Source organism: Eulemur rufifrons, chromosome 24 (genome assembly GCF_041146395.1).
Source record: "Eulemur rufifrons isolate Redbay chromosome 24, OSU_ERuf_1, whole genome shotgun sequence".
NCBI lineage: Eukaryota > Metazoa > Chordata > Mammalia > Primates > Lemuridae > Eulemur > Eulemur rufifrons.
In genome coordinates, this window is record NC_091006.1 from 11,102,019 (window position 1) to 11,126,139 (window position 24,121).

At 56.8% G+C, this 24,121-nt stretch overlaps 2 protein-coding genes across 2 annotated transcripts; both read right to left on the reverse strand.

Annotated features, from left to right (window-relative positions):
• Window positions 1–5,667: 5,667 nt before the first annotated feature.
• GNG8 (G protein subunit gamma 8) lies at window positions 5,668–9,262 on the reverse strand. Its single transcript, XM_069457538.1, has 3 exons — window positions 8,694–9,262; window positions 6,093–6,178; window positions 5,668–5,815 (listed from the first exon to the last, which is right to left on the reverse strand). The coding sequence occupies exons 1-3, from the start codon at window positions 8,716–8,718 to the stop codon at window positions 5,687–5,689; spliced, it is 240 nt and encodes a 79-aa protein (XP_069313639.1). The 5' UTR covers window positions 8,719–9,262; the 3' UTR covers window positions 5,668–5,686.
• A 4,098-nt stretch (window positions 9,263–13,360) lies between these two features.
• On the reverse strand, window positions 13,361–23,790 carry DACT3 (dishevelled binding antagonist of beta catenin 3). The gene is made up of 4 exons (XM_069457693.1): window positions 23,416–23,790; window positions 16,939–17,035; window positions 16,624–16,776; window positions 13,361–15,651 (listed from the first exon to the last, which is right to left on the reverse strand). The coding sequence occupies exons 1-4, from the start codon at window positions 23,662–23,664 to the stop codon at window positions 14,255–14,257; spliced, it is 1,896 nt and encodes a 631-aa protein (XP_069313794.1). The 5' UTR covers window positions 23,665–23,790; the 3' UTR covers window positions 13,361–14,254.
• Window positions 23,791–24,121: the final 331 nt, after the last annotated feature.

Consider the following 24,121-nt stretch of genomic DNA (forward strand, 5'->3'; position numbering starts at 1 on the left):
TAATATTTAAGCCACAGAACGCCGTCCAGGGCTCCAGCATCGCTGCCAAATCTCTCCCACCCTCCCCACACACACCCAGCCGCCCCCGCAGCCTCATGCCCGTGGGGCCAGCCCGTGTGTCCCAGCTGCCAGCACAGCGGTCATGGGCCCCCTTCCCATGGAGTCCACGGCTTCCCAGGCAGCCTCCCGGACCACAGGGACCAGGGCGTCCTCTCAGACAGCCCTTGTTTTTCAGGGAGGCAGGTTAACAAACTCAGGGGCTCGCATCCATTTGACATGGGTTCCTGTCCTGATCCATCCACCTTTTTACTTGTTGTGTGACGGTCCCAGGCAAGGACAGGAAGCTGGTGTACCTCAGTCTCCTCATCTGCACAGTGGGGTAACATGCCACACAGGCCTGGGGCCAGCCTTGGCCTGCAGCGCGTCCCGGAGTGCCCTTTGTAAGGAGGGAGCCCACAGATGTCTCATGCCCAGGGCCAGCAGGGCTGCTTCTGACCCCAGGCCCGGACTGTGGGCAGCTGCCGTCTTGCCGTCTGTGCCCCCCACTGGGACCACAATCCCTTCCCCCATCTGCTTATCACCCATGCCCAGCTGGCACCCAGTTTCCGGCAGGATGGGTGCCCCAGTTCCAGCCCCAAGGGCTTCCCGAGGGGCCACACAGCCCCGCTCTGGGGGTGCCTTGTGTGCAGGTCCCAGGCCTCCCTGCCACGTGGTCCCACCTCGTGCTGTCCGGTCCCCAGGCAGCCCAGAGGGAACTCAGGATGTTATATCATATTAATGAGCGATGACGCCTGGCTGTCTTGCGTCCTGTCTCGGCATCAGGGGAGTCACTGGGGGGATACTACGGTTCCCGGAGCCTCCCTCCCTCCCGCTGGCTTCCTGTCCCCACAGGACCATTAGCAGTCAGGAAGTCCCCTCTACTCCCATGCCCAGTGGGACCTTGGACTGGCCCCTGCCCCGCTCCAGGTCTCAGTTTCCCTGCCTATGCCTCTAGGGGCAGCGAGCTCTGGCAACCCCAGCATCGATTCTGTGCGTCTGCAGCCCGACTGGGCAGAGGTGGAAGTGACTGCTACTGAGGGGACTGAGGGTCCCCGAAGTCTGTGCCAGTGCTGGACGTGCCTCGCTCGCCTTCCGGAGATATCTGGCCTCCTGCCCAGCTGTGGCCCCAGCCAGGGCCCATGGGCCGAGCCCACAGCAGGGACCGCAGGAGGTTCCACTCCTGTCCAGGTGCCTTGGGGTGTGGGCTCACCCCAGCTGCACTGTGGGAGCGGTGGCTTCTGGGGCGGGGGGGGGGGGGGGAGAGCTATGGAAGGAACTGCCCTGGGAGGGTGAGTCAGCAGCTCTCGTCTCGCCAGCCACTGCTAGGAACAGGACTTGGGCCTCCCTGGAGGGCCCCCGGGGCGGTGGGCAGAAGAGGAAGGACAGCCCAGAGACCACTGAGAATGGGGACTGACTCAAGGACACACAGCACCTAGGAGGGGGCAGAGATGGGGACCAGGAGAAGGTGATGTGCTGGGGACTGAGGGTGTGTAAACTCGGTACATGAGTCTGTGTGGGATTAGTGGGGTCTGTGTGACCCAAGTGAGCATTTTTATCAGCGTGGTATTGGGACTCATGGGACTCAGTGTGCGCGCGGGCACGGCTGTGCTCATGTATGTGTTGTCTGCTGCCGTGCACTGTGCATGGATGTGGCTGTGTGTTTGCACGTGGAGTGGGTGCCTGGTGCAGTGGAAAGAGAATGCGTTTCGTTTGTTTGTTTTGAGACAGGGACTCTGTTGCCCAGGCTGGAATACAGTGGTGTGATCACAGCTCACTGCAACCTCAACCTCCTGGGCTCAAGTGATCTCCCAGCTCCGCCTCCTGAGCAGTTGGGACCACAGGAGCACGCCACCATGCCTGCCTAATTTTTAAATTTTTTGAAGAGACGGGGTCTTGCTCTTGCCCAGGCTGGTCTTGAACTCCTGGCCTCAAGGGATCCTCTTGCCTCGGCCTCCCAGAGTGCTGGGATTCCAGGAGTGAGCCACTGCGCCCGGCCAAGAATGGGTCTTGAAGCTCATCTCCATCGCTCACCGTGTGACCCTGGGGAAATGACTTACCCTAGCAAAGCTTTGATATACTTCTTCATCAAATGGCCGCCTTGACCTTGTCCTTGGGGTGTTGTGTGAAGACAAGAGACAGTTCACCTTGCCTGCCTCCCGGGAAGCCCTCAGATAGCTGCTGGTGTTGTTTTCATTCGACAAACCTCAACCAGTGGTTTACTGTGTGCCAAGGGCTGGGGACACAGAGGGGCTCAGAGGGCACCACCAGTGGGGAAGTGTTCTCAAACTGCTGTGTCCACCCAGTGTGCAGAGCCTGGGCAGGCGGGCCCTGAGCCGAGTCATTCCACACCCTGCCAGGACTCCCATCTGGCTGGCGTCCTCAACAGGGCAACGCCAGGCAGCCCAGGAAATGAGGCCTCTCCCCCACCCGCCAGCCAGCGCCTGCAGCTGCTGCCCGGCCCTGCATCTGGACGTGCCGCAGACCTGGGATCCTGGGTTGCCCTGGGCCCGACCCTGTCCAGATTCCCTGGTTTCCGTCCTCCTGGCTCTGGCCCTGGGAGGAGGCTGGCCTCATCTCATGTTCCAGACACGCGACACCAGCTGCTCCCACCTGCAGTCCGCCCGTGCCCTGTCGCTGCGGCGAGAAGCTGCTGTGTCAATGCAGACCTGTCCACCCTGGCAGGTCCCAGCACCTCCAGCCAGAGTCCATTTTTCTCTGCCCACTGCCCTGAAATGGGCCCTCCGTCCCTACCTGTCACTGCGTCCTGCCCTGCTCCTGGGGCTCCACCCAGCCTCCCGCCTGCCCTGCCTTTACCTGGGCTGTGGCCTCTCCTGGGGGTACCTTCACTTCCCAGCCCTCACGGCCCCCTGGCTGCCCCCTGAACCTCTCCTCAACAGTCATCCATGGGTGCCTCCCACTCCCACCTCAAGCCCAACTCCTGGGGTGACACCACCTCTCCAGGCCTGTTTTCTTTGTGTGTAAAGCGGGGATAAACAGAGTCATGTTGGGGCTACTGTGGGCGTTAAGTGAAATGGGGCTTGTGAAAGGTTCCTTTAGTAAGTGACAGCCAAGAGCATGGCTTGTCCTGGCTCTGGGTGTCCCATCCCCTGGCGGCCATGCCAGGCACTGCTCTGAGCCGTGGCTTGGGGTGCAGGGTGTCGTGCGGAAGGAAGGCAGCCTGGGATGGGGCAGCCGGAGCCCTTGGGCTGGGGGTGGGTGCAGAGAGGCATGGCTGGGAGCAAGCGCTTCCCCCTGCGGCCACCTCTCCACCTCTTGGCCTGGTTCTGACCCCAGCCCGGGCCTGGCCCCAGACTTGACTTCACCACTGGGGGTGGCAGGAAACAGCAGCTGGTGCTGCTGCACAGTTGTAAGGCTAAAAGGATTACTGGGGTCTGTGCTCCTGGAGGCTGGTCACCCAGGGACCTGCCTTGTCCCTCTGCCCTGTCCCATCTGGCTTCTCCTTTCTCCCATCCTCAGTTTCCCACCCTCCCTCCCTCCTCCTCCAGGCAGACAACTCCTCCTAGTCCCCTTTGCATCAGCCCTTCCTTCCCCCTACCCAGGTTCCATTCTGCCAGCCCCAATTGCTCCTCCACGGTTTCTGTCCCCCGAGGGGAGCAAAGTGAAAGAGGAAGGGTTTGCACCGCACAACTCCAAGACTCCAGGACTGGAAGGGTCTAAATCCCGACAGTCCAGGATCATGAAGTCCTTATACTCCTGCCGTGCTGAGCTCTGGAATCCTAGTCACATAGAGGGGCGAGGCCCCTCTGCAGGGTTGGAAGACTCTGGAATTCCAGCCCTCAGAGGTCCTGTATCCTAGAGTCCCTCACATCTCAGGTTCTAAGCTGCAAGGATGCTGGGTCCCTGAATTCCGGAATCCTAGCTCCTTCCCTCACAGCATTCTCCCCCCTCCTCCTCCACACCCGGTTCATCCTTGGCTCACTCCTGTCCCCCGGTTCCCCCGGGGCTCCCACAGACATGATGCAACCAGGCCGGAGACAGCAGGGAGGTGGGAGGCAGGAGGGAGATGTAATTACAGCTGGTCCTGCCTCAATCCTACAGGAAGCTCAGAGTTGGGGCCCAGGGGACCCTAATCCAATGTGGATAACGGAGCACTTGCCAGACTCCTGCACGGCCCCTCTGGGGAGGGGAGGCCCAGCAAGGCACCTCCAGCCAGGTCCAGGGGTCAGGAGTATCAGGCTCAGGGGAGGGGAGGGGAAGGGAGGGGAGGAGGGGGCCCTCAGGCCAGCCAGGTAAAATAATGGTCCAAACCCACAGCTCACCCAGTCTGCACGTCCCCCATTTTCAACAGAGACAGCACATTGCTCTTTCTATTCCTCTATAAGAAGCCCCCGCCACAGGCTCCGTGATAAATGGCAACTGGCCCTCTAGCTTCCTTAACCAGGAGACCATGGGGTATAGTGGGGACTCTGGTGAGCTGGAAAGCCCAGGCCCTGCCTCACAGCCTGCGGTCACCCTTTGGGTCACCAGAACTTATAATTCCAGAGAAGCCGGAACTAATGCACTTTCATGTGAACTATCGCTATTTTCCAATTTGGCAACCAAGTCAAGAACATCTTTAAACATGACAGAGGTCAAAAGTAGAGCGCCGATAAAATACTGCAAGCTTTGTAATGTCCTGTGGGCCTCCAGTGTGCGAACTGGGGAACAGAGGGCAGGAGCCAGGACTGTCACGGCCACCTCTGCGTCTCCAAAACAAAATATATATATTTAGTTGAATGCAGGAATGTACTTATTAGTTTGTGTCCTCTTCCTTCCTCTAGCCCCATTTCTGTCTTCTCCATGGCCTCGAGTTTCATTTCTACCATGTCCCAGCTCAGATGTCCCCTCCCCCAGGAAGCCCTGCCTGACCCTTAAGCTGAGTGAGGCGTTCCCTCTGAGCTTCCCCCACCCACCCCAGCACTGCCTACTCTGGGTCGTCACCCTTCGGGAACAGATCTGTCTCTCCCACTGGACTCTGAGACGCAGCCATGCCCTCAGCATTGCCCAGCGCAGGGCTGGTCACAGAATAGGTTCTCAGAGAGTGTGTGGAAGGATGAAGGAAGGAACAGGAAAAGTTCAGTGCTTGAGGACAAGTGGGCCTGTGGTAGGGGGCAGCTGGATACGAAAAAAGGAATCACTCAGGGGATGGGCACGGGGGTCCTAAGAGTCTCCAACCCAGGAGGAAGGAGAGGAAAGAGAGGCAGCTGAGGGGTTCAGGGAACACTGGAGTCCACAGTCTAAATCCACACCTTTACGTCCTAGCTGTGTGACTTTGAGCAAGGGACTTCCTTCGGCTCAGTTTCCTCATCTGTAAAATGGGTATCATGCACGTAAGTAGTTAACTGCTTTCTGGGGCTGCAGGGACAATTAAATAAGTTCAGGATCAGATCGTGGAGCACTCAGTCCAGAACAGCGCCCAGAGCGTTCATTTCCTCTGAAGCTTTAGCGGACTTGTGCTCCTCCGCGTCCGCACACACCCGCCCACTCCAGACACACTCAGAAGAATGGGAAGGGCCTCAGGTCCCCCCCGCACCGTGGCCCCAAGCTCTGTGTGTGCCTCAGTTTCCTAGAAAGCACAGGCGCCGCCACATTCAGCAAGTTTATTGGATTCATACTTTGGCAGGGGAGGGTAAGCTGTCGGGAGGGCTCAGAGCAGGACACAAAAGAGGCGCTTGTCGCGGAAGGGGTTCTCGGCAGCGGGTACCGGCGTCACTAGTGGGTCGTCTTTGGCGTGCATCTCGCAGAAAGCCAGGAGCTCCGCCGCTGCCTGCGACACCTGAGGACGCACAGGTTGCGTTGCCTCCGCCCCCGCCCCGCCCCACGGCCCCGCCCCCCGAGCCTCCCCAGGCCCCGCCCTACCCTCGAGGCCCCGCCCCTCCAAGCCGCCCCAGGCCCCGACCCTCGTCCGGCCCCGCTACTTGTCGGGCCCCGCCCAGTGTCCGCCAGGTTCCAAAGGGGATCCTCCCACTGCGGCTCTGGGCCCGGCCCCCAACACAGCCCCGGGCAGACCCCAGCCCCCAAACCCCCACCCTGTTCCCGCCCAGACCTGGCACCTTCATGCGGTCGATGTTCACCTCCAGCTTCAGCTGTTCCACCGTCTTGCGGGCCTCGGCGATCTTGGCCATGTTGTTGGACATGGCTGCAGCGGGGAAGGGGTTAAAAGCCGGCGAGAGTGGAGGGTATGGGTGGGGGCGGTGGGGGGTAGGTTAGGACACGTCTGGGTCCCGAGGTGGGGGTGGTGGAGGTGGGCCCGGGTAACGGGCGTGGGTAGAAGGGCGCACGAATGGGGTGCCCGGAGGCAGGTGGAGGCAGGGACAGAGGACAGGGAGAGGAACCAGAGGGGTGCAGGGGTGCACAGATGGAAGCACCTAGAGGCAGGTGGGGAGAGGAGCAGAGAGGGGCCAGGGGAGGCAGGAGGGACAGAACGCACAGATGGGAGGCTGAGAGGCAGGTGGAGGGAGAGACAGAAGGACAGGGCCACAGGTGCTGGATCAGGATCCAGGTGTCCTCACCCCCCAGGGATGGAGCATGAGCTAGGAGGGGGGCCCCTCCCCAGGCCAATTAGCGGTGGCTCCAGGGAGAACTGGGATTTCACATCGCGGCGGGAGGGGCGCAGAGGGGGCTCATTAGGGCCTTGGCAGCAGCTGCCCCCTCCACCCCCCTCGGAGAGCGCTCCCCCAAGCCCTGGCCACCTCAAAGGCTCCTCTGCTCATTAGCAGCCAGGGGAGAGGCCGGGGAGAGGGCCAGAGCGGATGGAGAGAGGGACAAATGGACTGGCAGAGAGAGGGACAAAGTGACGGAGGGAGAGACAGGCTTGGGGGAGACGAAGGGACTGAGGAGGGACAGAGAGAGAAATGGAGAGATGGGGGGGTGAAGCGAAGGAGGAAGAAGATAGAGAGAGGGACAAAGGAGGGGCAGAGGAAGGGACAGAGTGACAGAGGGGGAGAGTAGCTCCCAGAGCATAAAGGGAGGTGGGGGAGACAGGGACAGAGGAAAGAAGGAACCGGGAAGAGAGGGAGAGGGAGGGTTTGGGGGCGAGAAGGAGCAAGGAGGGGCAGGGGGGAAATGGAGGGGGAGGGACAGAGGGAGAGACAGGCCGATGGGGACGCAGGGGAGTAAGGTCATTCACTCACTCACTCACTCATTCATTCCCAGGCCGACAGACGGTGGTCACGGAGCGGGCAAAGGGACTAGCTGCTGGGGCCAGGACCAGAGCCTCCTACCTGTTGCTGCTCAGGGCTGGGATGGCGCGCGGTGGCGGAGCCTGGGAGGCAGCGTCTGGGCGCCCCCAGCCCGCCCCGCCCCCTCCCCTGGGGCGCGGCCCGGAGGACCCGCCTCCTCCCGCTGCCACCTTCCGCCCCACCTTGCGGCTGTCTCTCTGGGTCCTCTCTCTCTTTGTCTCTCTCTCTCTCTCTCTCTGTGTCTCTCCCACAGTCACAGGAAAAGACGGTCTCTCTAGGTGTGCCCCATGCCCTGTTGCATTTATTCCAGTCACACAGACCCCTCCTGGGCGCCCCACACAGCCTCTCCCTCCCTGCGTGACACATGCTCTCTCACCTTGTCACGCGCGCTCACACTCGCCACCTCAGTGTTACCCCATCAGAGACGGACCCCTCCCAATAGCATACAGATTCACACTGGCAGTCCCTCACACAGAGATGCACACTATCTCACTGTGTCACCTAGTGCCACACGGTCTCACGGGCCAGCTGTGCTCACAACGTCCTATGGTCGTTCAAAATGCCACACACAATCACTCACGACGTGGCACACCATCACCAGTAGCAGCTCCCAGGACTGCCCGGTCAGATAAACTATCTCAGAGTGTCAAATGTACCAGCAGTTTGTCGCAGTGTCACACACAATCTCTCAAAAGTCACACACATTCATGTGCAATTTAAACTCTCTCAGTCTCACACCCTATCGCAGCCTCATACACTTTCTCAGTGTCTCACATGGTGACATGCAAATACCCTGCAACCTCCCTGCCAAGTACTATCACACCCTGTTTCATAGTATTTCCTAGTAACACAGTCACCTATCCAGCGACACCCACGTACAGTCACACACATTCCAGCACAATCTCCCAGTGTCACACACATCTAACACATTCCCTCCACACGTAGCCACACAGAGTCTGTCCCGGTCACATGCACACACCCCATCTCTTGGTGTCATATGTATTACAGTTACACACGATGGCTCAGTGTGTCACAGAATCCCTCACACTCACAGGGCTTCACACACATGCACCATCGTGCACGTAATCTCTTGCCAGGCCTCACCATGGCTGTCACCATCACATGCTGTCTCATCCACGCACGGTCTCTCGCTCCCGCATGTGATCTCTCAGCGTCACATACAGTCCCCCAAAGAGTGTCCCTCTCACACCCAATCACACTTGCCCTCCCGCTGCCATACAGGGTCACCCACAATCTCACCCACACAGTAACCTCCATGTCATTTCTCACATATACAGTCCCACTCAATCGCTCCTTGTCACAGACAATCTCACAATGTCACAAAGCCACACACACACTATCTCACAGCAGTCACGCACTCGTTAATCTCCCAGTGTCACGCACCGTCTCAGGACAGTACACACTCTCAGATCTCTTGGAGTCACACGCCATCTCAGGGCAGTGCACACTCACACGGTCTCCCGGTGTCACACACCATCTTCCGGTGTCACGCACAGACACCACAGCTCTCCAGCACACCCCTCCTGGCGCCCACACTCAGCCCCCTGGCCTCTCCCGACAAGCCCTGCGGCCGCACGGGGGCGCCGGCGGCCCGCTGAGCCGCCCACCCTGCCCGCGCCAAAGCCACAGGAGGCGGTAGGAAGAGACGCGAGGCGCCCCCACAGGCCCTGCGGGAGATGAAGACGGAGATCCGGGACCGGAGAAAGGCACAGGCGGGAGACGGAAACATGCGGGTAGAGGGAGCTCAGCGCCAGAGGGAGAGGACGGAAAATGGACACAGGGACATTTAGAGAGCGGGAAAGAGATGCGGGGAGAGTCAAAGAGACTCAGAGAGAGAGAGGGACACAGACATTTAGACAAGCAGAGACCTGGGGACTGAGAGAGACAGAGATGGAGAGGACTGCAGAAAGAAACAGGGACACGAGAGACAGACAAGACACACAGACCGAAATGTAGAGTCAGACGCAAGGACGGAGAAACACGGACACAGAGACAGAGACTGCAGCGGGCAGAGAGACAAAGAGACGCACAGAGGGCGCCTTCCACTGGGGACCCGACGGCCGAGGCCAGAGGGGCGGGGGCGGGGCTTCCAGGGGCGTGTCCTGGCTGCAGTTTGGGGCGTGGCCTGACGGGGGCGTGCTCCGAGGGGCGTGTCTTGGGTCTCGGGCTCATTCCCGTCTGGGCCGAGGCGAGAGCCTTGGGAAGAGATGGAGGTGGCGGGAGGAGCGTTTCTACCGCAGTCAGCCCACACCGATTCGATTTTTACCGCCTGGACCGGAAAACGAGACAGGGGGGTGGGAACACCGGCCCGGGGCCCTGGTAGCGATTTGAAGGGGGGGGTGTCAGACCCTGGCTCCCCCTCCCCTCTTCCCCTGCGGGCGCAACGGGGCCAAATGGGGGAGGAGAACCGGGCCCACATCTGGAAAGCATCAGGCGCGCCGGACGTGCCAGGGCCCCAGGCCGGGCTGCGGTAGGGGGAGGGGAGCCAAGGCGCTCCCCCTTCCCATCGGGGTCTGCCGGCGCCGAGGAGGGGCCTGGGAGCGCGCCGAGCCTCCGCGCCTCCCGCAGCTGGTTTCCATCAGCAGTTCTGGCCTAGGCAGCCCCCAGGGAGGAAAACCAGCTTAGAGCGGGGGAAGAAAAGGTGACAACCCAATCTTCCCTCCCCGTCTCCTCGACCGCGGCTGGAGGCTGGGGCGGTGGGGGAAACAGACAGACGGACACTGCCTGAAGCGAGCATAACCGCCCCTCCTCTCCAGAGCTGCACACGCCAGCCGTCTTTCCACCCTACGGATAACGTTAGCTCCTGCCCTATGCCCCAGCCTCATGGCAACCTAGTGCTTGATGGTATTATTGTCCCCAATTTTTGGAGGAAGAAACTGAGACCCTGGCTTGAGAGTCAGCTCCGGCTTTATTACTCAAGAAACGATCAACGAAAGGCAACGGTGAATTGCAGGATCCAATAGCCAACGCCCACTGAATATCTCCACCTGGTTGTCAAGTGGGTGTCTCAAACTCAACGCATCCAACACTGAGCTCTGATTAGCCAAAAACGTGGGAGCAACACAAGTGTCCATCAGTTGATGAATGGACAAACTAAATGTATGTCCAGATAATGAAATACTATTTGGCAATGAAAAGAAATGAAGTAGTGACACATGCTACAACACGGATGAACGCTGAAAATGGTAGGCTAAGTGACAGAAGCCAGTCACAAAAGGCCACGTATTGTGTGATTCCATTTATATGAAACGTCCACAACTGGCAAATCTATAAAAGACAAAAGTGGATTTGTGGTTGGCAGGGGCTGGGGGAGATTCAGGGATGATCGTGGTGATATTTGCACAACTCTGTGAATATACTAAAAACCATTGAACTGTGTACTTTATAGAGGTGAATTTTATGGTATGTGAATTATATTTCAATAGAGCTGTTAACCTCCCCCCCGTCAAAAAAAAAAAAAACAACCTAAATCCCCCTTCTGCTCAAAATTCTCCCATGACCCCCACCTCACTCAGAGTAAAGTCTAAGAACCAAAATCCTCACCGTGGCCCATGACGCCCCCACAATGTGGTGGTCCCTACCATCTCTCAATCTCACCTCCTCACTCCCAACGCTCCAGCCACACTGGCCTCTTTCCTGTTTTGCCAACATGGTGGGGCGCAGTTCTGCCTCAGGGCCTTTGCACTGGCTGTTCCCTCTACCTGGGATGATCTTCCCCAAGATATCCACAGCCTCACCCTCCCACCTCCTGCATGTCTCTGTTCAAATGTCACCTTCTCAATGAGACCATTCCTGATCACTCTACTTAAAACTGCAAACTCCCTTTCTCCCCATCTCACCCAATTCTCTCTTACCTCTGCTCAGTTTTTCCCCATAGTCCTTACCAACTTTAACAAATTATAGAATTTACTTATTATGTTAACAGCCTCCCCATCTTCCCTCCCTGTGACTAGTTACTTGTGTTATCTTTTTAGAGATAATATATATAGCAAACAAGCTATGTACGGCAGTGGCTAAGGGCATGAGCTCTGGAGAGAGGCTGCCTGGATTTAAATACTGGTTTTTGCCACCCATGAGCTTCAGATAATTATTTAACCTCTCTGTGCCTCTATTTCTCCATCTGTAAAATGGGCATAATACTAGTATCTCAGGATGTCATGAGGATTAAATGTCAGTATACGTAAAGTGGTGAGAGTAAAGTCTGGCATGTAATAAGACCTCAGTAAGTGTTCACTGTTATTTCTTGTAAGTAAGCTCTGAAATCTTAAAGGAAGGAATATCATCCGTGTTTACGTCAACGACTTTGACCGCTAAGTGGCCTGTGTAGCCCTAGTCAAGTCCCTTCCCCTTTCTGGCTTCAGTTGCCCCTTGAAGGAATGGAGGTGGGTGGAGCAAATATTCCCAAGGGCCTGATAAGCAGTGGCTTTTCCTGGCGAACTTAAAAAAGTCACTATTATTCATTGCTACACTAAAAGAAACACAGATTTATCACCACCCACCCCTCAAGGAAGCTTCATAGGGCAAGACTCTCTCTGTTTTGTTCCCTGCCGTGTCCGCAGTGCCTGGCTGGGTGCTGGAGATAGCAGTGAACAGAGCAGGCCTGGTCCCTGCTCCTTCAGAGTTCAAAGGGACAGAGGTGGACACACCCGTACAGATACAAGGGTCAAAGCAGCAGCAAATACCCATTCTTCTGGCTGTGGAATCAGGTGGCTGTTGGGTCCTAACCCTGACTCCCCACTGCTGCGTGACCAGGACAAGTACCAGCCCCTCTCTAAGCCTCCATTTACCCACCCATGAAATGAGTATAATTGTTGGGCTTACCCAATAGAAAAATGGGCAAAGGGGGTGAAAGAGCAAATCACATAAGAGGTTGCAATGAGGTATGATGATGCCACTGCACTGAATCCTAGGCAACAGAGCAAGACCTTTTTTTTTTTTTTTTTTTTGAGACAGAGTCTCGCTTTGTTGCCTGGGCTAGAGTGAGTGCCGTGGCGTCAGCCTAGCTCACAGCAACCTCAAACGCCTGGGCTTAAGCAATCCTACTGCCTCAGCTTCCCGAGTAGCTGGGACTACAGGCATGTGCCACCATGCCCGGCTAATTTTTTCTATATATATTTTAGTTGGCCAGATAATTTCTTTATATTTTTAGTAGAGACGAGGTCTCGCTCTTGCTCAGGCTGGTCTCGAACTCCTGACCTTGAGCAATCCACCCGCCTCGGCCTCCCAGAGTGCTAGGATTACAGGCGTGAGCCACCGCGCCCAGCCTCAGAGCAAGACCTTGTGTCGAAAAAAAAGCAATGTTACCTGGGGGCAGTGTCAATTAAAAGTTTTTAAATAAGCACACCATAATGACCAACCAACTCTATTGCTAGGAATGGACCCTACAAAAATATATACATGAGCACAAAGAGGCACATAAAAGGATATTACTGTAGCAAGATTCATAATATTAATAGTAAAATAATTGGAGAGCAGACAGTAGGGTTAGATTATGGGAGTCCCCACAATGAAATCTTATATGCAGCTATTAATCGTATAGTGATAGGAAAATGTTATCTAAATTTAGGTGAAAGGGACAAATTCCTAGATGAAGACGGCTTACCAAAACTGACACAAGAAAAAATAGAAAAGCTAAATAGTACTGTAACTATCAAAAAAATTCAACCCTTGATTTAAGCCTTCCCCATAAAGAAATCGCCAGGGACAGGTGATTTGACACACACAAAGAGTGATAAACACTGCATACGTATAGTCCAATGTATGTAAATATAGTTTCACATAGGTATTATATATGTAAACTATATGTATATTCATAGTTATATATTTATATAGTTATTGAGATTCATATATGTATACAAACACATAAAGAAAAACATGGAAGGGTGCACATCAAACTTGATCATGATGACTTCCGGGAGAGGGAATTTAGGGGCTGTCCCTTTCCTGTACTGTTTCTATTTTTATGAAACCATATTTATGATCAAACATAACCCAATCAAAGGTCAGGTTCATTGAAGTAAAATAGCCAATGGTAGGAAGATAAAGTTGAGACCCACGCTGGGACCTGCCATCTGGTTCCAGTCACTGCCACATCCAACGCAAACAAGTTGCTCTGTAAATGTCAGTCCACAGGAAAAGGAGCATTTCTCCCATTTCACCATGGAAGGAGAGGCCACCACACATGTAACATTGTGCATTTATTTACAAAGAAGTTAAAGAAACACACAGAATCTGGCCCCCTTTGCACCGGGGAGTCACCATCGTCATAATAAATACAGTAATTTTAAAAAAGAAAAAAAAATACTAGATTGGAACAGCTGAGGGTCATTGAGCTTCCCCCATTTTGTCACAGTGGGGGGCACTAGATAGAAACCATCTTCCTACCCTTCTTCTACCTCCCATTCCTCCATAATTGTCCGGGGATAGAGGTGAAAGAGTCCTTCTTTCCAGGTATTATCAACTCCTACTTGACCCTCAAAACCCCCAAATCGGTGCTCCTTCCCTTCCCAAGGCACTCTGCAGGAACCACCTAAGTCAGACAGAGTCTCTGACCAGGGTGCCAAGGGCCGGGACGTGGAGGGGGCACTTCGTGAATGAGAGGGGGCCATATCTGGACAAGGACAGGAGCAACGAGAGGGCTCAGTGAGAGGAGTGGAGGGGCGCAAACAGACTAAGTTTCTAAACTAAAATGGGGACATTCAGAGCGAATTACCCCCTTTGCATACATGGACACTTATTGAAAGATGAGATAAGTGAGCCCCAGAGAAGGGGAACTTTCTTGCCCAAGTGCCTGGAAGCCAGAAGCCGAACTGGGTCAAACAGGGCTCCTTCCCGTCCCTCCCTGTGGCAGAGGGGGAGCCTTTTCAACCAAGACTGCTATGAATGGGGACAGTGAGGAAGGTCTTTGGAAGCAGAGAAAAGGATGGTCTTTGGAAGGTAGGTGTGGGTGGGTCAGTGATTGAAGTGTGGAGGTGCAGAGGCCATGAGGGGGGAGCCCAAGCAAATCCCCGAGCTCACACTGTAGTCATGACCTTGAGAGAACCCGAACGGAAACGCAGTATCTTTTTCTTGAGAGCGTGGGAAGCCTTGATCTTCACAAAGACTTTGGCGGGGCCCGCGGGCGCCCCTCCACCTGCACCACCCCCTGGCCCAGAGGCCGCTGTGGCCGCCACTAGCTGCTGCGGCCACACGAGGCCACCACTGCCGTCTGAGTCGCTGGATGCAGAGCTGAAGGCCGGTGACTCGCCCTCGCTGGCACTCGATTCACTCTCTCCATACCCCCCGCCAACGCCGCCTGTTGGCCCCCGGCGTCCGAGGGGCCCCAGGCGCCCGGCCGAGCACTCCGAGTCGCTGCCGGCGCAGCCGTAGAGCAGACGGCGCTGGGGAGCTGATGGGGACGGGACAGGCCCTGGGCCTCGGGCAGCTGGGGCGCGGGGGCGACCGCGGCGCCCATCGGCAGCGTCGATCTCTGCCGTGGAGCGCCAGCGGCGGCAGGACCCCGCGGCCTGAGCCGCGAGTGTGGGCGCGGGACCGCGGCGGGGCCGTGGCGGCCGCGGCTCTTCCCGCTCGGCCGTGGGGTACTTCGGGGGGCCGGGAGGAGCCGCGGCAGCGCGGCCCAGCAGGCTGGTCTCCGACTGGGAGCGCGCGGCCTTGCGAGCCCTGGGCGAGCCCCGGCGGCCAGAGGCCTCGGTCACGCGTCCGCGGCGGCCGGCGGCCCGGGGACGCTCCCGGGGCGGTGACTGCTCCACGCTGCGGCCACGGGTCAGTGGTGGCGGTTTGCGGCGCGCCGCGCGGCCAGGGAGCCCGCGGGTGGCGGCCTGCGCGCCTGGGATGTACTGCGCCTTCACCAGGCGGCCCTCGGCCGGGCTGTCGGGCGGCGAGGGGACAGCGGGCGGCGCGGCTGGCTCGGGAGCCGCCTCCGACTCCCACGGCGAGGCCCAGCCGCGGCTCAGGGCGGCGGGGCTGGTGGGAAGGCCCCCGACGCGCTCCACCGACGGCTCGGGCGCGGGACGCGCGCCTCCGGGGGGCGGGGACGCGTCGGGCGGCCGCTGGCGCACGCTGTTCTGGCGCCGTGGGCCACCGTCCGCGCCCCCGGGGCTGGTCCGGGGCTGGCCCGCCCCCCGGCGGCGGCGCCTGCGCAGGAGCGCCGAGATGTAGCCGTCCAGGGGCCGCCCCGCGCCCCCCGCGTCCGGCGAGTCGGTCTGGGGACGGCCGCAGGGCCGCGGGCTGCGCAGCGCCACCGCGTGCAGGGGGCTGGGCGTCAGGAATGGCCCGGCACGGGCCCGCCGCTCCGCCGAGGAGCAGCCCTCCGGGCCCGCGGACCCTGCTGCCGTCGGGTAGGGCGCTGAGAAGGACCGCGGCACCGCGGCCCGAGCGCCCACCATCTCCGGAGCGCTGGGACTGGCGTCTCCTAAGGAAGGGAGGAAAAAAAAAAAAAAAAAAAAAGCGGGGTGGGGGGAGACAGTGGAGGGGCTCTCAAAGTCCTTTCTCCTCCAGCCCAGAAGGGGCAGGTTGCCCCCCTCCCTCCCCACCCCTGCCTATCAAAAACCCTGTTTTCCTCCCTTCCCTCATGTAAGGTTCATAACAAAATCTGCACAGGGGCCTGTGAGACCTGCATGACTTGCCCCCCCCCTCCCCCGCTTTCTCTCCAACTCTCATCTCTCACCCCTCTCTATATCCGCAGGGCTCTGCCACAGTGGCCTCCTGGAAGCACAGGCCAGTCACGCTCTGGCCTGGGGACCTTTGTGCTTGCCACTCCCACTTCCTGGAAACCCTCTTTCCCCGGATATGTGCTAGGCCCACTCCTTCACTTCAGGGCACCACTCAAATGTCACAGTCTCAGTGAGGCCCTCCCCATACTCAAAGGAACACTCCCTAGTACCTTTCCCTGGTTTATTTCTTGTCAGAGCACACGTCAGTATCCAGTTCCCGAGGCATTTTACTTATGTATCTTGTATATTGTCTATTCCTCCAACTAGAATGTCAATTGGATGAGGACAGGGATTTGTCTGTTTTGTTCGTTGCTATATCCCTCATTCCTAGGATGGTCCTAGGAGAGCACATAGTAGGGGCCCCAAAACTTCTTTGTGTAAGTGAATAACTGCAGTTCCTGGTTACTGAGTGACTACCATGTGCCAAGTCCAATGCCTTAGGCAGAGACTCACTGAATACTCAAAACATCCCTAAGAAGCAGGCACTGTTATCATCCCATTTTAACAGACAGAGAAACAGAGGCCCAGAAAGAAGAGACATGCTCAAAATCACAGGAAAAGGGAATGTCACAGCCAGAATTGGAATCCAGGTCTGACTCAGGAGTTTATGCTGAAAACCATCCTCTCACTGTCCTTCCCTGGCCTTGGGGCCCCACCCCCACCCACCTTACCTAGGGACTTGGGCCTCTCGCTGGCATAGATGCCCCGGGGCTCAGAGGGACCCAGGCGTCCATAGGAGCCAGATCCGGAGAAGCCACTGTCCCCACAGAAGGTCGAGGGCGGTGAATCTGGACCTCCGGTGGAGCTGGGGTCTTCATAGAAGCCTGGATTCCCGGGAGAAGCAGAGAGACAATCAGGGGTGGTGGGTGGGGAAAGCAGGGGTGGGGAAAGAAGGAGGAGGGGAGAAACAGGGGAGCCTGAGAGACAGGGACAGTGTGAAACAGCGGGATGTCCCAGGCAGACCCTACCCCTCCACCCATGCTCACCCGAGCTGCGCCCGCTCTCCTGTTCCAGGCCCCCAGACTCCAGGCTCAGGTCTCCCAGCTGCTGGCCCAGGTCCCAGATGAGCCCGGGCAGGGCCTCCTAAGGGCATGGGGAGAGCAGCATGGTCAGAGGCCCCCAGTCTCCTGCTGACTGGTCCTCTAGTCCATGAGCTCAAGGGCAGAGTTTTGCTTTGACAATGAGGTTCTGACTTCAAAAGGAGAAAAGCAGTACCTGAGTCCCAGCATGCCATCAAGATCTCTGTCTCTTCATCCCCATTAGAAAGTCCTTCTGGCTGTCTAACTCTGGTCATGCATGCTGCACTCTCATCTCCCTTACGTGTGATGAGGCCTCAGAAGGCCTCATCTCTTGCCCCCTCCCCATCCGCTGTCCCCTCATCTGTGCTCACCTAACCCCTATTAAAATGTCCCACTTTGAGTCTAACTTCAGGTCTTCTTTCTGGAAGGACAAGTCACTGCTAAAAGGTGGTGTGCAGGACCTAGCCGATCCCTGAGCCCTGGGTGTGCCTCCTCCCAGTCTTTCTTCTTTTTCAGATGCCCCTGTCTTCCACCATTGCCCCTTATCACAACAGAAAGTCCTTTTGCAAGTGTTCTTAAGTCCCCCCTGCTGCGCACTGACTCTTTCCCTCGTACGGATAACACAGGCTGACCACCACGCATATACCTCTTTGCTCCTCCCCTCGGAAAGAACCCCTGTGCCTCCTGGAAAGTCCTTCTGTGAGTCTGGCCTTACTGGCGCTGCAGCAGTCATCCCCAGCATCTTCCTTTGCCCCAGGGACCACATTCTCCTCCTGCTCTTGTTCCATTCCTACCAAAAAGCCCCTGTGTCTCTCTGCCACTCCTCATCCCCAGAAGAGATTTCTGAGTCTACCTTGAATCCTTCTTGCTGCAAGAAAAAAATTGTTTCTTTATCAGATGTGAATAAATGAAGGTGAAAACCCTTTTAGGGGAGTGACCGTGACAGTGAGTGGGGTAGGGGCTGAAACAGCACACAGGGGGTCTCCAAGACACTAGGACTTCACCCCACTTTGGAAAACTGAGGCCGAAAGCCAGGGAAAAGTCTCCAATGTGTCTGAGTGGCTGAGGTGACGGTTGACCCTCAGACAAAAGCGGCTTGTCTGGCTGGCAGGAGGAAGGGAAGGAGGGAGGAGGGGCTGGGAGGACAGGCACCCAGGCCTGCCTATTTAGGGCAGAAAGACTGGCCGGCTCCCCCTCCCGCAGCCACAATCCCCCGCCCCCCAGCTTCTGACTCCTGCCGCTGTCCACCCCCCTTCCCCGAGAACAGAAGCCCCCATCTGGGCATGTTTATGTGAGGAAGGTCAACAAATCACTCCAGTTTTGGGCTCCTGCCCTGGGTACTTAGACTTGCTCGTGGTGGACTCAGAACTCTACAAAGCAGCTGAATTGTGCAGCATCAGGGAGTGGGTAAAAAAATCACAGACCGCCCATAGGCTCCATGTCATGTCCCCCACAAATCTCTGGCTTGCTCACTCAGCTCTAGCCACGCTGGCCTCGTCACTGTCCCTCAAACATGCCACGCATGGTCCTGCCTTAGGAGAGTGTTTCCCTCTCACGTCCTACTGCTTCACTCCCTTGCTTCATTCAGGTCTTCGGTTAAGTGATCTCTTCTCTGACACCTTTCCAAAATAGTTCCCCTGTCTTTCTGCACCCCATTGCCCTGCTTTTGGGTTTGTTTTTTTTTTTTTCTATATATCAGTAATAATCTCTTGATTTAAAACTATATATCAGGCTGGGTGGGGTGGCTCACCGCCTATAAACCTAGCACTCTGGGAAGCCGAGGCAGGAGGATCACTTGAGCTTGGGAGTTTGAGACCAGCCTGAGCAAGAGCGAGACCCCGTCTCTCCTAAAAATAGAAAAATTAGCCAGGCATGGTGGCACACACCTGTAGTCCCAGCTACTTGGGAGGCTGAGGCAGGAGGATCGCTTGAGCCCAGGAGTTTGATGTTGCAGTGAGCTACGATGATGTCACTGCACTCTACCCAGGGTGACAGAGCAAGACTCTTATCTCCACAAAAAAAGAAAAAAAGGAAACTGAAAATTTAATAAACTCTCTTAAAAAAATGAATAAATAAAATTATATATTGGTGCGACATGTCATTTGTTTGTTGAATCTTTCACTACAGCGTCAGCCCTAGGAGGGCAGAGATTTCTGTCTCTTTTGTTCATAGCTATACCCCACAGTACCTAGGACAATGCCTGGCACAAAGTAGGTGCTCAGGAAATAATTGATGATGGAATGAATATACACAATGGAATACTACACGGCTGTGAAAATGGAACGAGGTAAATTTCTATATAGAACCATCACCAAGGTATAGCATTGAATGGAAAGAGAAAAGTGTGGAACGTACATAGCATGAGCAAGAATGAGTCTGAATTACCTGGAGGGCTTGTTATAAACCGAACTACTGAGTCCCACTTACAGAGCTTTCGATTTCAGTCTGGAGTTGAGCTCAAGAATTTGCATGTTTAGGCCGGCCGCAGTGGCTCATGCCTGTAATCCTGGCACTCTGGGAGGCCGAGGCGGGTGGATCATTTGAGCTCAGGAGTTCGAGACCAGCCTGAGCAAGAGCGAGACCCCGTCTCTACTAAAAATAGAAAGAAATCATATGGACAACTAAAAATATATACAGAAAAAATTAGCCGGGCATGGTGGTGCATGCCTGTAGTCCCAGCTACTCGGGAGGCTGAGACAGGAGGATCGCTTGAGCCCAGGAGTTTGAGGTTGCTGTGAGCTAGGCTGACGCCACGGCACTCACTCTAGCCTGGGCAACAGAGTGAGACTCTGTCTCAAAAAAAAAAAAAAAAAAAGAATTTGCATGTTTAACAAGTTCCATGTGACGTGCTGCTGCTGGTCCAGGGGTCACACTTTGAGAACCACTGGCACAGTCTGAGGACTTCACCCAAGAAACCAGAATCTGTAAAAAAGCACAGCTCTGGCCGGGCGCGGTGGCTCACGCCTGTAATCCTAGCACTCTGGGAGGCCGAGGCGGGAGGATCGCTTGAGGTCAGGAGTTCGAGACCAGCCTGAGCAAGAGTGAGACCCCCGTCTCTACTAAAAATAGAAAGAAATTATATGGACAACTAAAATATATATACACAAAAAATTAGCCAGGCATGGTGTCGCATGCCTGTAGTCCCAGCTACTCGGGAGGCTGAGGCAGTAGGATCGCTTAAGCCCAGGAGTTTGAGGTTGCTGTGAGCTAGGCTGACGCCACGGCACTCACTCTAGCCTGGGCAACAAAGTGAGACTCTGTCTCAAAAAAAAAAAAAAAAAAAAAAAAAAGCACAGCTCTTACAACAAAAACTCTACATTTTCTTGGGTATGTAAACTGTTTCTGGGAGTAGATACATTGGAGGAGGTCTGGAAGGACTCACACCAAGGGGACCATGATGGTGGCCTCAGAGGAGAGGCTGGATTTAGGGGGTCAAGGGAGGGATGGGAGGATTGGATGGTAGAGTGAGGTATTTATGAAGGCATGACTTGGGACCAAATTCCCACGCATCAAATTCAGCTCTCCCACTTCCCAGCTGTGTGACCTTGGGTGGGTGACTTCACCTCTCTGGGCCTCAGTTTCCTCATTTGCAACATAGGCATCCTATGACTCCATCTCTTATGGGATTGTTGTGGGGAGTAAATGAGCTAAAACAGCAGTTCCTTTTAACACTTAATAAATGGTAGCTTGTATTATCACATGAAAGCTATGCATTTCTTACGAGGAAAATAGAAAATCATGTTTTACTTGCGTAATTAAAAATAAATGTAAAAGGGATGGGCGCGGTGGCTCACGCCTGTAATCCCAGCACTCTGGGAGGCCGAGGCAGGAGGATCACTTGAGGCCAGGAGTTCGAGACCAGCCTGGGCAATAGCAAGACCCCCGTCTCTACAAAGAATGAAAATATTAGGTGTGGTGGCACGTGCCTGTAGTCCCACCTACTCAGGAGGCTGCGGCAGCAGGATTGCTTGGGCCCAGGAATTTGAGGTCACAGTGAGCTATGATCATACCACTGCACACCAGCCTGGGTGACAGAGCTAGACCCTGTCTCTAAAAAAAAAGTAATAAATAAATAAATATAAAAGGATGGATTTTTTGGGTAAGTTCTCCAGGTCTATCTAATTTCAGTTCTTCCACTGAGAAGAGCAGCAGGAGTGAGGGGGCCAGACAGGAGAGGCCTCCTCCCCCCCAGTGCCCGGCCCCTCCCCAAATATCCCTCCAGTCCACACACCTCTATATGTGAGTCTGACCTCATTCCTTCCAGCTGCAAAAGGATGAATCTTTAAAAGATCAGAAGGTCTTTGGCCTGAATCGGGCTCCCTGCCTCCTCGCAATGCCCCTCATCCTTTTTCTGCAAGCCCTTCCACAAGTGGGCCAGCCGGCTCGGGCAGACTCAGCAAGAGTGCGGTTAGGACCCGTGGAGACCCCTCTGCCCAAACTTCTACGACCTTATTCTTTGCATCGTATGCCCCTAGTGGGTGTCCAATGCCCTTTTATCTCTGTTAGGAAGTCCTTCTGCAAGTCTAACCTAAATCCTTCTTGCTGGAAGGAACCTTATTGCTTCTTGGGAGCAAACAGGACCCAGGGAGCCCCTGTCCCCACCCAGGATTCTTGCCTCTCTTCTCTGTGACACCCCTAGTCTTTACCTGGCCGCTCCATCATCCCTATTAGAAAGTAATCAAGTCTAGCTTTAGTCTTTCTTGCTTCAAAGGGAGTATATTCCTGAGTGGGGGGTGGGGGTGGGGGGTGAGTGTCATAAGGCTAGGGCTCAGGGATCAGAGGAGGCTCCCACCCCCTCTTCAGAAGGACCCAGGAACCCCCAGCGCTAGAGGAGTTTATATTTAGCGCTTCTCCACTCCTCCCTCAGTGCCGTGCCGCTGTCTCCCTCCCCCCGCCTGCCACCGCCTCCTCCCTGGTGCTGGGACGAGCTTTGCCTAGAGACTGGGGGGTGGGAGGAGGCCTCTCCACTACCACCTCGTGCCGGCAGGACCGAGGGCTGGCGGGAGGGGGCACAGAGGGGCAGAGACGGGGAAGGTGAAGGGCAGAGAGCGGGGAGACCGAGGGGCAGTGGGAAGGACCCAGCTAGCCTGTCCTCGTGCCTCCTTCTCCTCGTCAGGAGGGGAGGCACCGTCAAAGCCCAGGCAGCTTGAGGTGGGGGGAGCCGGTGAGGGCCCCCACAATCCGTCTCTAACTTTGGGAGCGGGTGGGGCCTCCCACAGCTGTTTCTGTTTCCAGAGAAGAATGTGCAGGGTCCCACTCCTGAGAGGGGGAGGGGCTGGGCGTGCAGCCCCGGAGTCTGGCTTCAGTCCTCTCCCCACTCCCCATCTAGGGAGGGGCAGTCGAGGTCAGCAGCCGGGAGAGCCCCCTCCACCGCAACCTCGGCTCAGGTTTCCCCAAACGGGAAGCTCTGACCACACACAGGCTTGGGGATGGGAACTGCAAGTGGAGCTGGGGTCTGCGGGCTGGGGGGAGGGGAAGAGAGACTGGGACATGGGGGCAGAAATGCATGAAAGGAAGACCCGGGAGACGGACCTAGAGGGACACAGAGAGACACCGACAGAGAGACAGGATTAAGAAAGAGAAGCAGACACAGAAAGTCACCGAGATCTGGCAGTAGGGAGAGAGTGAGGGAAACCCAGGACTGGTTGGGAGACTCAAGGAATGACACAGAAAGGGGAAGAGGGATAGTGTCTCTTTGAGTCATTCTGGAGACCTCTGCTCATCTTCCACAATTAGCGAGAACCCAGAGTCCAGACCTCGGTGCTGCCCCAAACTGCCTCCTCTTGGGTTATGGAGGGCTGGGACCAGGTAGGAAAGAGGGGAAGTGTCATCGAAGGGTCAGGATCCCCAGGGGGCCTTAAGGGACTGTGAGCTTCCTCTCAGCAGTGGTCCCTCCCTCAGGAGGCCCTAAGATCCCCTTTTCCCACCCCGCCCCCTCCGGAGATCTCCAAGCACACCAGGACTTAAGGAAGATGGAGCCCTGCTAGTGGGGCCCAGAGAAGGGCATGCTTGGATCCTGGCTGTGTGACCTTGGGTGAGTCGCTTGCTTTCTCTGAGCCTCGATTTCTTTCTCTGTAAAATGGGGACTATCACCCCCTACCTCCTAAGCTGCAAGAAGGCAACGCATGCAAAGTACCCGGACCCGGGCTTGACGCATACTTGGCGCCCAGACGGATTTTCTTTGGAGAAGGGGTACAGGGGATGGGGTCTATCCTTTTCACTGGGCCCCAGCAGAAGCGATGCTGTACCCCCTCCCCCGATTTGGGGGCGGGGAGGCCAGGTCCCGCCCGCCGCCCGAACACCGGGGTCTCCAGCCCCACCCCCTGTCCTTTCCCACTCCCTGTCTACCCGCCCCACCCCCCACGGGTGTCTGAGCATCCAACCGAGACAGACAGACAGACATAGGCGGGGGTTGGAGGGACAGACGGACAGGCGGCCCCTTACCAGCTGCTCCTCCAGGGCCGCTGCGGCCCGGCGCGCCGCCGCCGCATCTTCATCCTCCTCGGCGTCCTCCTCGTCCTCGGCCTCGGCGCCCCCCATTCCGGGCTGGGCCAGCCGCAGCGCCTGCTGCACGCGGTACTCCTGCCTCTCCCGGAGCCAGTGCAACTCGCAGAGCCCGGCCAGGCTACCCTCCAGCCAGCCCCGCAGCCGGCCCCGCTCGGGGCTCACCGGGAACGAGAAGGCCCGGATCATGGCTGCGGCCCCCCGCCCCAGCCCGGCCGGGCCCCGCGGCCACCCCTCTCCCGGTCCCACCTCCCCGCCCCAGCAGCCAGCCTGCCTGCCCGCCCGCCCGCTGGCCGGGCTGTCACCGTCTCATCTGCATAGGCGCCCGCCCATTGGGCCGCCCACCCGCGCCTTATTTGCATGGCCACGCCCCCGGCGACAGAGCAACCACCGCCTATTGGCGGGTATCCTCCCTTACGACGATGCTAGGCCGTGCAATAGCACCGCCCAACACAACGCATGCTCGCAGCTGCCTACTCGCTCCGCTCGCCACGCTCCCCCCGCCCCCCCGTGCAAGTGCTTCTGGGCCCGGGCCACGCCCCCCACGCGTCACAATGAAACAAGTCCGCCCTTGCTTCAATGCTATTGGTCTGTGCCTCCCCGGTCCTGCAGCGGATCCGCCCCCTTGCGGGCGAGCTCTGGTTAC